We start from the raw sequence: 16,461 nt of genomic DNA on the forward strand, positions 1-16,461 counted from the left end.
TGCGGCAAACATTGACTTATCACTATACGCTGTCTCATGGAGGATTCAGGCGTGGGTTATCGCGAGACACCGTTCCCAGGACGTTCATTTACAACTTCGAGCCGAGCAAAATGGAAGTGAACGACGTGGAAAATTTACATGGCGCTTTGTGCCACTACTTGCCCAACTTACATACATCGTGTGGAAACGTAGCACACGTAAGCTTGTCAAGTATATGGTGAGACGTACCGCTTTGACATAAAGGCGCCGGCTTCATAATTCACGGGAAACTTCCTTCGGGCGTTTCGACTTAGCGTCATAAAAGAAAAGAAACGAGTAGGATACGAGAAAGAGAAACAGAGTGATGGAAAACGATGTCTGTAGGAGGACTTCACTTTCCTTTGTATGTATGTATGTGTGTGTTTGTCCTTACCGGAAAATCCTTGTGAATTCTATTCAGAGTCCTCGGGAACAAATCGAAGCGAACATTATTCATAATAGCCGGCTGAGCAAACGTGCCAAACGCGGCGTTTATTATTCACACGGCCGCATTCTGAGAGAAGCGACTCGACTGAAAGACGTTCGACGTTCTTCCGTTACTATCGACTCTTGAGAAATACCAAACTGACAATAGCAGAATTTCAAATGGGATGAAATTGGTTTCCTTTAGTGATTGCTCGCAGGTGTTTGCATATCTACGTACGATAAATATTCTTTGTTTCTTTTTTATTAGTTGTCAATCTATTACGCAACTTTAAGATTATTTTTCGATTTCTTCAACTTCCTTTAAATTTTTGTTATCTAAATCGAGAATTTTTTAAGCTTTCTTGGCGAAACACCGAAATATAATTTCTATTAGACATAACTTATTATACCTTTCTAACAACTATACCTTTACTAGCCTTTCGAAAATATTATTACTACGTTGCGAATGTCTATCCATTTATGAAAACTTGAAGGCTGCAAAAATATAAAAGATATTACGCTATGTGTAAAAATAAAATAAAACATTAGAAGATACTCTCGATAATATTTGGTGGGTCAAGAACTAATGATCTTATGTGCAAGCGGGCTCGTGCGATAAAGATCAGAATCTCTCGTCAGATCCAAGAAGCGTGAGAAAACGATCGAGCACAGGTATGTTTGCTTCTGAATTACACACGGTTCGGCTCGTTGAAACTACGGGGAGCATCCGTTCGAAGATATCCGATGGAAGATAGAGCTGCGAGCTTTACGACATTTCTGATAGCAGTCATGTGATTTACAGCCGGTCTCCACGGAACGACGTGTTTTCCGCGAAGAAATGACGCGAAACCCTCCTCCGCCTCCCTCCCACACACACACACATACACACACACACAGGTTACGAATTACTACCTGCTAGCTAGCTAAGGTGGCTGCCGTGTAAAAGCAGATTCTATTTTCGTTTTTCCTCTCGTTTCCTTTCTTTTCTTCTTTTTTTCTTTTGCAGGTATGTCGAGCCGAAAAGGTACTCGTCTAATGGCAGAGATATGACGGTCGTTCTGAGACGAGCCACCAATGGTCTCACCGACGAGGAATACATGGACGTCTCTTATTACTTTCACGATGGTAAGCCGACTATCTTTCACATCTTTTCAACGATTCGAACGTTACGTATAAAAGTATCAGAGGGGTTTTTAGATCGTTACATCGCTGTTTTCAATAAGATCTTGCCAGTTTTCAGGTCCTAATGGATAATAGGTTTACTTCGATCCTTGGAACTGTCATACGTATACGGTATATGGAGAAGTAAATGTTTTTTCATTGGGTTTTTTTCGATGGAAATTGAACGATAGTTGCCTGTGATTTTATAAACATTATCAATAGACTATAGGTATTTATACAAACTCATATGTTTATGAATATTGATAAAAACTTGAATCAAAGTAATTATTCTATGAGAAATGTCATTAAATTTATTTCACTTTTGATGCTTTATGTATTTTTGTATTTTTGCTCATGCCTGCATATTTACATTTACCGCAAGTGTATAAAAATTCATAGTCTAACTGTTTAAAGGTTAGCAGGAAATTTTATGTGAAAACAGAAAGAAAATCGGTAAATGATCAATATGTAATAATTTGTGTTTTGGAAGCTACGTAGCCAAGTATCTACTTCTTCTATTTTATTTTATTACCACCATGTTACAAGCTAACGTCAAACGATCTGATTCGTAAGAATGGCTGGTTAGCTGCTTTCAAATTGAAATGAAAAGGTATAGTCAATTAGAATTTCTTCATCCCGTCAAGCAAACAAAATTCCAATTACACAAGGTTAATTAAGTATTGCGTAATGAATAGGAGGGAAAGAACACAATATGCAGCCGAGATATTTGAACCACCTTTTACTCCAAAGTCAGCAAAGGTGCACGCGTAATCAACATTGATTGTTCGATAAAAAAAATAATGCGACTGATTGTTATACAATTAGTATGTTAATGCAAATAATATTCGAACAAAGGACCATTTTCATCCAACTTTCTTCGATATATTTCCTAATACAAACACGAACACAACTCGATCATATCGAAAGAGTGGTATTGTTTCACCATTAAAATTTCAACCTACTCTACGTGTACCCTCGTTAACTTGTATTTTCTCTATAAAATAATATACAGTCAATCAAAAAGGAGTCGATGGAACATTTTTAATTTAAACGAACTGAGCAAGGAATTTTCGATACTTCGAGAATTAATTTACGCGGAGGATACGATCGATACGAGAAAGAAGAAGATCATACGGCAGTATCTATGTGATAGATCAATTATTTTGACTTCTATTCTTCGATCGAGCTATCCGAGACCAAGTGCTTTAGTCCGGCTGCTAATTACCAACGACTAATTACTGCCCCTGTAAGCCGATATATCGGACCATCCGAATCCTTAACCAGATGAATATAGATGCGTCCGTGCACATGATAATCCGAGAACCTAGTTGGCTCGTGGCCAAGAAGTAGCACTATCCATACAGCTGCATTTACGGTCATTGTAGGCGTAGAGCGCGCGTACAATTCGCGTTTCCTAAAACAATATCCGAAAAAAGAACTTATTTAACACTCGTGAACATGTGATTTAAATTAAGACAGTGATATTCAAATCTTCCAGAAGCAAAACTGATCAACTCTGTCTTTTATTAGCTTTTTAATTTCATTACAATGAGTTACTATTCAATCAATGTTCAATTCTCAAAAGACAAAATAAACGAGTTAATTCACTACAAGAAGATGACACTAACAACAGCAAATTCCAAAATACATTGAAAGAATATCATCATTTTCTCCTGCTTTTTAATTGATTGTAATCAATCGATCAATTGATCACATAAATGCAAAATAATGATCAATGTATATTTTTTTCTAAATTTCTTATGCTTCAAAATTAGTATTCCTAAATTAATAACACATTCCTATTAAAATTAGTAACCCCAACTCGCAATCATAAAAGTTGACAAGCAGAACGTTATCTACCATTCAGTTTGTTCTATTCTTTGAATAATCGATTTATTCGCACAAAAGTTTATTTTTGGATCTTTTTGTACCTCTATATACTTATATAAGTATAGTTAGACAGGTAACCATCCGATAGAACAGAACCATAAGATGCTGCCATAATGTTACCCAGTGGTGGCGAAAAGAGACCGAACTATTGGTCGTTCGATCGAATGGCTATGAATCTTTTATTGGGTCCGATTATCGCCGTTCACTCCTTCGTAAAGTTTTCTCTTCCTGATTCTCTTGAAAAATTTGGGAGGCGATGGAAAGGTCTGGTACGAGACGAGGGTTGGAAAGTGGTGCCAAAAAGTTTATGAGCAAAAAGCTTCCTACTGTTTGATAATTTGTTAAGTAGAGAAGAAGTGTGAAGATGCGTTCGTTTATATTTAAAGAGATATTCTTTCCTACTTTGAAAGTAGATTATTCTGTAAAGCAGCTACTTATACTAATTGCAAGTGTGGCTTAAATCTTACGGGGAGAAAAAGGAGAAGAATTAAATTGTACGATTTCTTACTCTAATCAAGTTATATTAAGTTAATTAAAATTATCTAATTAAAAATAAGACGTAATAAGCTATGAAAAAGTTATTGACAACCCCCATATCTGATAACTCCATATAGTATCTTTCGGCTTAAAAGGGGCGGTAGATCTTCGATATTATACTACGTCTTTACCATGTAGCAAAGATAAGAGCCTTTGACGTAATACTGCTACATCCTTTGTCATGTATGCTACCTTAATAACGAAACCTTGGAACAAAGGATGTCGAATACGTAAATTTTCTTTGTTCTAAATTTCATGTATAATTTAACGAAACGAAGTTCGCTTAGATTCGATGAAAAGAGATTTCATGTGGCAATTTGAAAAAAGGAAAATAAAGTAAAGCATCGAATTTGATCGTGATCGTATAAGGAGATCGTAATATATCGAAACAAATATATAGATATACGCGATTTGAATTTGATTGTCGTATGAAGTTAAGCCGAAAAAGAATCGCGTATGCAAATTCGGACACGTTCATTACACACCTGCACCGATTTCATTCGCCTTTATGGGGTGTCCATTAAATGGAAATCGATAATCCAGCCTAGATTTATCCTGTGTCGCGCACAGAAAAACGCAATCATCCGAAAAATCACTCTTACGCTTACACAGACGCATAATGATAAACGATGAAAACCGTCAGACTCTCCGATGAATATTTAATAAAACCAGCATCTCGTACCAATCCCTGTACGAGAACAGAGTTAATCGTAGTGAAACTCTGATAACCCATTACTGAAGTACCTAAATTCGAAACGTGCAATTTATATGAACAGACTTTTCCGACCTATTCCAGTCTTTGACGTTTTTATCTGGCTATCTTGTCGCACATTATTTCCTACTTGTTCATTTTACGAACAGTAAAGGAAACAAAAGATTCGCCTGCATCAGCTTGTTCCGTAATTTAATAATTAATAATATTAGCGAATCGATTAAACACATGTGAAAAGTAATATTGGTACGTCGCCGTTTCGACAAGTCCATCGAAAACTTTTTCCGGACATGTTGGCCATTGATTAGGTTTTTCAATTTCGATTGCGACCACGAAGTCGGACTTATCGATCGAGTGACGAACGCCGTGTTCAGACACGCGTATACCGCGTGTAAACGTAATAACGTTGACGAACGACCACGACATCCGTCAATCATCGTCAAATCGATGCCGGCAGTTTGTCGCCATGCTGACTTTCAATTCGTGACATTTTCCCGTTATTAACGGTCACCAATTTTTTTTTCCGGACACCATCATTGTGTACTGATGACTTTGTGTTACGAAATAATGCCATCAAGCGCTACTGTTTGCCGATGGATCGAAAGCACGGCGCAGATCGATCGATCAAACGTTTGGTGAATGGAGAGTCATTAATTATTGTTTTTAAATATCAATTTAAAATGAGAAAATATTTTTCTAAATATCTTAAACGATCAAAAGGAATGAATTGTAAAGATGAGTTTCATACGTGCCTCTTAATTTTTTTAATTTGTTTAAGTTCTGCTTAATTTTCACTTTAATTTATGAATTTGCAATTTTAAACATTTTTAGTGAAAATCGGAAGCAATATTTTTTCTTTTCTTTTTAGTTAAAAAAATAGTTTTGAATGTCACAAATGTATAATCTAAATTAATCTTTTATTTCTTGAAGAAAATGTACGTAATATAGTATTCACAATATCGTACCATTTTCTAAAAGATTGTTTGCACATGGAGAAAATTTACTCTACGATGAAATCCCGAAACCATAATAAAGACATGTCAGATTGATCGACGAACCACGATATCGTCATGCATTTATGCATCTAACCCAAGTATTATAGGAACATTGACTCGACTTCTCGATTAATAGAATATTCTTTTAAAAAAGAATGTACGGCCTAGAATAACACTATCGTACAATTTTTCTCGCATGCAAATTCACCGATTGTCGCTTTTAGGATCGGTATTGCCGTAATACCAAAGGACAATCTATCGGTGCGTAAAATTTTATCTCATCCAGAGAGACCGATTTCCTTATATACGAAAACTGCTCGACCACCGACCTTCGCTCGCGATGGCTTCGCGAAATTTTCGCATACGAAACGAAACGCGCAAATTTCGCTTTCGCGGCTGTTCTCCATGAAAACGCTTCAAAGTAATAAATTCGTTCAATATTCCGACGAAAAAAAAAGATATGAAAAAGAAGAATCACAGTATTTCCTATCAACTTTCTGGGACTGAAAATAAGAATATTTTTTTAGTTCTTATTTTTTCACACAACTTCTTTCTCTAAAGAAAAAGATTTGCAGAAAGACTTCATTTAGCGCCGCTATTTTATTCGAAAATATTCTTCAGAAATCAGGACTTTTACGTATTTGTAGATTTATTACGAAATTGGATCCTACTTTTTTATTTGTCCAACTTTTGAGGCTTGGTGAACGGAACTTTGAATCAAGCACAACTTTGTATCCAGGAAATATTTAGTTAATTAAAAGGTGGTTTCCGTGTCACCGCATTCGCTGTTGAATTATGCAGATGGTGACCTACTTCGGTGAAAACTAGTTTATAACAAGAAAAATCAGAAATGTGTGATTTTATAATGTTTGTAGAAGTTTGTCAACATTACATAGGTATGATTAGATCGATGAAAATTTCAAAATTATTCGAAAGCATCTCACAGGTTTTTTAAACCGACACTGTTTAATTTTATCATCAGTTACTTTTGGTAATTCAAATAATTCAAAACTCGACGTATTTCTCAAATAAGATAAAATGAAGTCTGTAAAATATAAAATGAAATGAAATAATCAAACAAATCGATATTCAACTATCTATAGATACAAATATTAAAAAACTGCAAATGTTGCAGAGGAACGTGCAAAGTACATATCCATATATTCGATTTCATAACATTTGTTTATATAAGTATTTGACTGTAATTAAAAAGTGAGATATTTCATATCACCATGGAAGCGTGTAAATAAACGTGAAAGATTTTTTTCAATATAGCTATATTATTGTTACAATAAATTAAAAAGACAATTTATTAAAAATAAATTTAAAAATGCGAAAAATGCAAAATCAACATATGTATATTTCTAATATATCATTCTACGTACGATATGTATAAATATTCGAATTGCATTATGCTAGTCTTAAAAAGTATACTACGATCGTAAAAGATCAAAATACACAAACACGTTTTGCGAAATCATATCTTAAACAGGCATTGCATATACGTAAGCAAACTGCAAAACGAAAATGTCCTTAAAATGAAACTCAAGGAAAGAACTTAGAGGAAGGAAAAGAAGTTAGAAACATGGAAAAGTTAGCAAAAATATGTGATATCGGAGTGTTCTCGCAGCGAAAGTTCCCTTGTTTCCGTGCATACACGAGACCGATGTCTTCTGAAACTCTTGGAGGAGAACTTGCGTAAAGAAAGAACGAGAAAGGAGAAATGTTTCTATTTTCCTGGTAGAAATAAAATTCTTATAATACCAAAGTCTTATGCAAACTGTAATTAAATATCAAACTTTTAATTTCAGTAACTAGTAATAATTATAGCGGAGAAAGGAATAGTTTTGGATACAAAGAAGAACGTTAGATTACTCATAATCATAATTTTTATGTAGTTGTATATATTGTAGTTATAATAATTTATACTTTAATCTTGCAAATCTCGAAAGAATATATTTCTAAATTTAAGAACACCAAACGATGAAAATTTTAATATAACGCTTTTCCTTTGTTACTACTTCAAATTTAGTAAAATTGTCAAAGAAAATATTATATTATAAACAAAGTATTATCAGTTCAAGCTTTCAAATATTTCCTTAATTTTTATACAAAAACTGTAGCGAGAAGAATGTACAGGAATTGCGTAATAACCATAAGAGAGCGAATCGTTTGTGCAAAATTCCATCTCATCGCAAACATGTTTCCTCTTTTACTTTATTAAACACGATTCTGGAAAACTCACAATTAACCTTCATGTTTATTTACTGAGGTCGTATCGCGCGCAGAATTTTGGTAACCCGGCGCTACAACGTGCGGCGAGCTTTTACAACGTGACGAGTTCACGTTTGACGTATCGTTCGCGCCACTGAAATTACTCCGCTAATTTAGCCAACATCTCGCCAACGTTGAATGACGAAATCGTCGTGCGACAAAGTATCGCGCACCTCGATTACGCGGAAATGAACTTGACGATATAGTACCGTGCATTTGACTTTAATATGACCGTCTATCAGTACAATTTGCTGCAGTTTGTATTACATTTATGTCTTATAAATGACGATATAAATAAAATTGTATTATACTGAGTTTTGACATAAATTCATCCTGTTTTTATGTTACAGCCCAATATTCAATTTCTCTCGTTTAAATCGTTTTTTCTCTATGCACAGCTACGACCTGAAACCTGTGCTCCTGAGGCTTTACTATTGACAATTGTTAACAACTATAAATTATACATAAAGGTATAGTGTATAAACTTAAAAAAAAGTAAAATGTGTGAAAAAAATAGAAAGAAGTAGAATTGTCTTAAAAAAACACAAATTAATTAGAATACTGGCGTTTAAGTAGAACAGGAAGGTTACTGACTAGACAAGCGAAACAACCAAATGCGAAGTAAACGGCGCTTGAATACTCGTTTAACCACAATTATTAACTTTCTGTGGTTCAATTTCCATTCAAAGAAAATCATTTTACAACAGAACTACGAAGAAATAAAATGAAAGAAATTAAATATAATCGATGAAATGGTAAAATTGTTTAACGAACGATTTTCGTTAAATATCATGTTCGTTGGTGGGAAAGTGATTTATCTTGCAATTTGATTGGTCGTCAAAGCATCGGAAATATATAAGAAAGATAAAAATAATCAACACGAAGTAATTAAAACTGCTGTTTAAGTAGAATGGGAAGATTGATAGTCAAACAGGCCGAACCGCTAAACACAGACTAAACCATCCTCTAATATTCATTTAACCAAAGTTATTACCTCTCTGTAGTTCAGTTTTCATGTAAAGAAAACCATTTTACAACAGGATTGCAAAGAAATTGAATAAAACATATTAAATATATTCGATGAAACGTAGAATCGTTTAACGAACGATCTTCGTTAAATGCAACATTCGTTGGAGGGAGAGCGATTTATCTGGCAATTCGACTCGTCATCAGAGCATCGAAAATAGTTTTAATCCTTCCGACGCCGGCTTCGTCGATTGAATTCGTATCGTTCAACGACAGCAACGACTTGTCGATATTTCAGAACGCGAGGGTGGCACTCAACAGCCGGCCAGCGTGTGCGACGTCGAATATTACGGGCTGACGTCACCGGTGAAGGGTTCCGTGGTACATCCGGAGCCTCACCGATTATTCGCCATGGAGGGTCCCATAAAATGCAGGCAGCACTTCATTCCAGCAGCTAATCAGTCGGTCATCATTCGCGTAAGTTTCACGATTCTTGTTTGCCCACTCGAATTCACCAATAATCCTTTGATAGAGACATTTTTCGGAGAATGATCGAGTCTATGCTTTTTACATTTCATCCGATATTTTCTACGAATCTCTTGTATCTCTAATTCGTTTTAAAATTTCAAACTTTTTAATTCTGTTTTATTTTGTATTTTTTTTTTTTTTTTTTTTTTAGACATAATACTGTACGAATTCATACCAATCAATTTGATACTTGGTATGAAATTTTGATACATGTTTCATCGAAATTCCATATTTTCACGAAGCGAACGAAGACTACACAAAGAAGACTATAAATTACATTTTCAAAATCAATATGTTGCAATAATCCTTAGGTTTAATTTCCCCCTCTACGTAGTTTCAAAAATATTGCTCATAGTATAAAAATACTGAACGCCTTATATAACTTTGGCTTGTACAAAACTTCGTCGACTATGTCTTTGGACTTAACATGCTCTTTCCACTTTTAACTATTTTATATTCAAATATTCCTTTTCTAGTCATAAAGCGACATTAAAATAAAAAAAATCCTCAAGAACACACTTATCACTTTTCTTCCTGCAATCTTCATCTGTATATTTCGGAGAATTTAAATCTGAATCTACTTCTACGTCAAGTTAATCGAATTGAATGAAAGAAAAGAAGAAGTTTGCATGAAAGAGAAGAAGAATGGTGAGAAATTCATAGAACAAGAGAAAGTTCCATGCATTCTTGCGAGAATCTTGGTTAGACAATGCCAGATCGTGAGCGGTCGTGGCAGTCGTTGTTGTTCCTCTGTCCGTAGATCGAGAGCAGCTCGAAGCAGGGTCCGAACAACCCTTGCCAGACCAAGTGCGGAGACAGCGGCTGTCACTGTGTCAGCAACATAACCCTGGAGAACGTGGACCATCTTTTGCTTGTCTCTGAAACCGGTCACATCGTCACCTGTCTCTGTGGAAATTATCAGGTAAACACTGGACTTCCTATAGACTTTACCTACGGTTACCTGTGAGAATTCCACTGTTCGTTGTCTTCGTGCAAGGAGCACAAGCCTTTCTCAGTCTTTTTCTGTAAATATCCTATAAGGTTCGAGGGAAAGAATATATTTGATAACTTTTGGTCTATTTTATACAATTAGATAGCGGTAGTATCAAAAAATAGAGGTTGAACAACACGATCAAACTTCAGTGTCATATTCTATTCACAAAGATCAACGATGCTGTATCTACACGGTCTATTTTCATTCTTAATCACATTTTCCCAATGTTAAAGAATTTCTTTAAAACAGTTTAAGGGCAATATGGAAGAATCGTTGTTGATTTTCGTACCTTCTCGTTCCACTTACATTATTTCTTTAAACCATCAAGTATATTTTTGTTTGCTAGAACAAAAATAAAAGACTCAAACCAGGATATAATACCAGAATTCGACAATGTACTTCGGTAATGCCGTACCTAAGTAAATGAACAATTCAAGAAAACTATGTACGAGTTCATTCAAATATCAATGAGTTTCTCGTTTCAAGAGTAAACTACTCAAAATCGTGCGGCATTTCGATCTCGATGATAACTGGGGAGATCGTCGATGATCGAGATCGTTTAATTCGAAAAACGCTCGCCTAGCAACCTTCTCCCTCTCCCTTCTTTTTGTCTTTTTTTTTTTATTTCCTCCTCCTACCACCCACCGCACTTTATTTCTACCGCCCACGTTCGACTGTCACCGTTTCATTCAACTTTCATTCACGAACAAACGGCCGGGCTCACCGATTGTATTGGCGGAGCACTGAATGCGCTCTGCCATTTCTATTCAACACCTATTCCATCAACCGGCGTGGAATTACTTCGAACGATTTCACCGGCCGCTGAATAAAACAAATAATGCCGACGTGTACTGAGCGAAAGTAGACAACGTAGACAAAAGAGGAGAAATTGTTTTTTAGAGAATCGAATTGGAAGAAAGGAAGAAGGTCCTCTGTCAAATCTATTTCCAAACCGGCATTCGTTCGTCATCCAGAACGAATCATGCGAATTTTTAACGGACGCGTTTCTATCAATCGTTCGACAATCTTACGATTTTTTTATGTTTCAAGGCCATCTTATGATACTTCTTATTTATAGAGGAATTTCACGATATATTTTATTGCAATCTTTTTCTATGGAGTGTACTTAGTATGAAAAGCAGTGAGGGATGTTCTTTTGAGATCAGAAGGATCGCAGGAACTGCTACAAAGAGGAGTCAATTCCACTTCTTAGCGATTTGAATAAACCAAAATCGATCAAAATCAAATCAATCTTTGTGACATCCTATAAATAGAATTACGTCGTTTTGGAATTTTTTTAATAATATAGTATGGCCAAACAGCAGTAATACAAATATAAATTAATTACAAACTAAATAAATTGTTACAAACTAATATTAATTATGGTATGAAACCGAATATGAATGTCACGTAGAGTTTCTAGAACAATACTGTAAAATCAAGAGGCAATGATAGAAATGCAAATTAAATGACTTGTTGATTTAAAAAAATAAGTCATTTTCATCCCTTCGGTAGAAGTAGATGTATGTCAATCGTCGGTCGTTCTAGTGTTAATTTCTTGATGATCGACATTACGAATTGGATCAACTTCTATACAAATTCTAGTAGAGTAGATTTTACTTGTACTATGCTTATACTATATTATCACCAATTGCTTTTTAATCCAGCAAACACCCTTTTATAATCCTCAAACAGCTGAAAATAGCATAAATTACCTTCATAACAGATAAATGGTCTTATACGAGAATATTAATTCCTCTCTGAACTCGATAATAGATATTAAGCACTGCACAATTTTCGTTCTGAATATTCATGTTTAATCTACAGTGTTAATATTGTTTCGTAACGAGACATTAAATAAACTCTGAAACCGCTTTCTACGCTTGAAATACAAGTCACTGGTATAGTATGTATCCCACAGGACTGGCTGCCGGTCGGTATCCGTAGTTGGACACCAGTGTACATCGAATGGTCGAGGTCCTCGAAGGCAGGCCTCAATTTCCGTGCGGCTTACGAGTTTATCAAGGACACTTACTGCGGTTATCACACAACGACCAAGCCGGAAGGCGAGGTCAATGGCGGTGACCTGGCCAGCAGTGGCTTAAAGCTCAATCAGTATTACCAACAGAGATGCACGTGGATCTTAGACTCTTTGACGGATCGACAACTCACTATCGAAGTGAAATCTGGTCAAAGCCGTAAGAGATCTTTATTTTTACTAATACTAATAAAAAATATCTTTCGGAATATTCATCCCTAATATTCTGATTGATTATGGTTGATTTCTGGTTGATTTCTGATATTATAAACGTCACTGACGATTGATCATGCATAGACGTTGCTCTAATTATTTCAATTAAACAAACAGATATATTTGCGAAGCATTCAAAAAGATTCAGCACTGACGCCTATATAAGACACAGGCATAGTACCAATAAACTCGCGTCTTCGTATTTATAAAAATACATTTTCCTTCCACTTTCTTCCGCACATTTTGCATCTATACTGCATTTAGAACATGAGATCAGAATTACAGGAAGATATAATAATATATCCTTAAATATACGCCGCTAAACAAAATTGTATCCTTTTGAGTGGTCAAGTCGAAGAAAGAATGGTAAAGATACCTTTAAAAGACCCCAAAATCTTACTTCTCCAACCTCTACGAATTTCCACCAAATCCAAAGATGCATCGTGCGCGATTCACTGGCAAATCAAAGGCGCCCACTTACTGAAACCACGCTTTGTCCACCGGCGAATTTCGTTCAATTCGAGCCTTGGCTACTCCGTTGGAATTTCGATCCGCACCATTGAGCCCGATATGGGTGCGAATCGGATCGAAAGGCCAGCGACAAACGAAAGCAACCGGGTAAACAAAAAGGAAAAAGAGGTTAAAAAGATGGGTGGAACGGGTTCTTCTGAGGAAGAGGATGGCTTGAGAACGAATGGCAGACAGAGCTGGAGATTAAAGAGACTATTGGACGCGGCAGGACAACGAGAGACAGAAAGAAGAACCGGTCGTTCCGAGCGGTCTTTAAAGAATCCGGCTTCCCTTTTTCCCTCGATTTCCTTTTTCTGCCGGCGCTCCCTGGCCTTTTCTGGCCCTCCTTCTCCCGTCTATCTTCATTGCTCGCCTATATTCGCACCATGAAACAAACGCTAGAACGTTGCAAAGGAACGAAGCTGTTGGAACCAGCCAGCCCCAGAAATGGCTTTCGCACATTGGCCTCGATCTCTGTTTCTATCCCCAGCTCGATGCTGTTTCCTTTTATTCGCCGGATTCCTCGACACGACCAATCGTCCACGTTTCATGAACGATGAATTTACAGAGTAAGGCAATGGTACTCGGTTCTGTGTTCGTGTGTAAGTGTGTCTAAATGGTAGATACAAGGTTCTTAGGTTAATTTTAAGGATTGGAGGATATGTGATTTCGTGTTCTTATTAGTTAAGCGACATTTCGCTCCCTTCTTTTTATTTTTTCTTTATTAGTACATAAAGTAGATCTTTTGTATCAGAATTTGATTTAATAGAAATGTATCAAATTAGAAGATTTATAAATTAATTATGAACAGCCTTTGAATTGAACCTCTTACGTATGAACTTTAATGAGATATCTAAGGACTAATTAAGGGTTTATTTGAAATTTACAAAATATGTTTCTCTAAGTAAACAGGATCTTAATTTTGTTTAACTGGCACAGTGGGTACCTCTTTTATTTGTCTGATCATATAAGGACCTTATTCTACTTGCTCGAGTAAAATTGAAGATTAAATATAAAAAAGAAAACTACAGAAAGATGAAATTTAAAAATTTGAAGGAACATAACTAACCCAAACAAAGTACTAACTATCCGCACCGTGTAACTAAACAAAGATAAAAGTGGCTGATACTAAAGAAACAAAATATAAATTAAACATTGGAACGTAATATAAAATTGATGTCTGTTTCTGTCTTGCAGTTTTACACAGTCTGTTTCATCAAAATTTCGATCGATCAAATTCTACGAAGTGCGCGAACGACGTAAATATAACAGCACCGAGCCGTGCATTAGGTTTCTAGTAACTCGATATCCCAGGAAAACTCCAAAGCTCGTGTTGATGCGCCAACAGAAAAAAAAATGAAAAAAAGCTACAAATCCCTGAACGCAAACTCCAAACCGAGAAAAAAGGATGCGATTCGCGATTTGCATGCGTCAAGAGTTGGAATTTTTTCAAGCCATTGATATTCAAACATTTCGTGAAAATCATTGAAAAAGCTCGTATGTGACCAAAAACTATGTGTGTGGCCAAAAAACGAAAAATCGTTTCCCAATTTCTCTTCCCGGAATAGATTTATCATTCGTAAAGCAACAACAACAGAAAACACGCTCACAGAGAAAAAAAAATAAAATAAAAGAGATCGAAGGTATAGGTATAGACCAGGTATTTCTATGTGTGCATTATTTTTTACGCTTCATCGATAGTCATTCGTTTTTGTTTACAGCAGCGTTGTGAAAACAGTTCTCCCGTGGGAAAAATTCGTCGGGCTATGAATGATACTAAAACAAAGAGAAAAAGGAAACGGAACATAATACGTATAGGAATGCGCGAAAATTATACAGTCTCGAATACGTTAGCGAACCAATTGCTTCCAATTATACTGTGCTCTCGATGATTGCTGAAACATCGATAGTCCTTTTTACCGACACACGTCAAATGTTACATCCGCGGCAATTGATTGTGAAACGACCTCTCTTAATTGGTTGTTCGGCGACGTTGATGCGTTTCGTGCTCGTTTCGTGAAATGGTCACGTGAAAAACGAACGTTCTCGATGACGATTTAACTATACCCATTAACCTCGTATCTTCCCTTCTCAATGCTATTTTTAAATACGTTCAATACTCCATAACCAATTTTTAATTATTTCAGTTTAAATTATAATCGACTATAGCGCAAAATCGTTATTTCATTATAATTTAAATAAAAGGATCTTAAATTTCGAACAGAATACTACATACGAAAGTTTCAACAGAATAATCCTCTACAGCTTCCATAATACCGCCCATGTACCTTTTAAAAGGTTTTAATAAAGTAATCCCAAATTTTAAAAGTGCAATACTACGCAAATATTGCAAGAACGTAATCTCCATAGTTTCGACGTAAAGCCGCCTATGTGACCTTTTTTGGAAAATAAAAGGATGCACAACCATTGCTGATTCTTCTGTTCTTGACAAAAATTCGTAATAGCCAAAACTCTCCTTTCTTTCCTATTCTTTTTCTTTCTTATAGGTCCTTGCACCGCCTGGAATTTAACAATACACGAATACAGCAAGAACGGCGATCCAGCTGGACTCAGATTGCACACATTCTGCTCGAGAAATATCCACAAAAATTTCACCCTGCCATGGAAAACGAACACCGTGGTGGTTAGGTGAGTTCCGTCTATCTTTGTTCCGTTCGATGGGCCGATTAGCCGGAAGTTCACGGAAACTTCGTCCATCGACGCCGACATAACGACAGTTACGCGACACTTTCTGCACGGAGATTACGACGCCGCGGCCTGAATTATAGGAGCAATTTATATTGGCGCGCGAGCCCAGTTTTTGCACCGATGTAACGGCAACTTAAAAATCGATTGCCCGGAAAGATTTATCCAGCGCCGATGGGGAATCGTTTCGAAGCCGGATAAGTCGCACGGAGATTACATTTGTCATGGTTTGTGTATCGATACGACGTTTCCTGAACGTGGGAAGCCGCGAATGGAATTCTTCGATGTTTCGCGCGCAAGTCTGGTGAAAGATCGTTTTGTTTTTGTATTTTCGCGGATGAAAAATCGCGTTCTAGCTTGGTCTTGATGGAGAGTCAGGAATAGTGATGCGTTTCAGAGAATACGACTTCGAGAGCACATCGGAAAGATCGTTCCATCTGCCGTGGTTCTTTTATTCATTTCTTGCGTATTTTGATTTGTGTTCCTTTTAGAT

General features: G+C 36.2%; 1 protein-coding gene across 11 annotated transcripts in view; it reads left to right on the forward strand.

Annotated features, from left to right (window-relative positions):
* Nucleotides 1-16,461, forward strand: part of LOC132907657 (uncharacterized) — a 275,382-nt gene that overhangs the window by 255,116 nt on the left and 3,805 nt on the right. For all 11 annotated transcript variants that reach the window (XM_060960955.1, XM_060960958.1, XM_060960947.1 and 8 more), the window contains exons 12-16: nt 1,451-1,569; nt 9,278-9,456; nt 10,268-10,429; nt 12,423-12,699; nt 15,770-15,911. In XM_060960955.1, the coding sequence (XP_060816938.1) occupies nt 1,451-1,569; nt 9,278-9,456; nt 10,268-10,429; nt 12,423-12,699; nt 15,770-15,911 (879 nt within the window). The remainder of the gene's footprint in view (nt 1-1,450; nt 1,570-9,277; nt 9,457-10,267; nt 10,430-12,422; nt 12,700-15,769; nt 15,912-16,461) is intronic.

Source organism: Bombus pascuorum, chromosome 6 (assembly GCF_905332965.1).
Source record: "Bombus pascuorum chromosome 6, iyBomPasc1.1, whole genome shotgun sequence".
In the NCBI taxonomy this organism is placed as follows: domain Eukaryota; kingdom Metazoa; phylum Arthropoda; class Insecta; order Hymenoptera; family Apidae; genus Bombus; species Bombus pascuorum.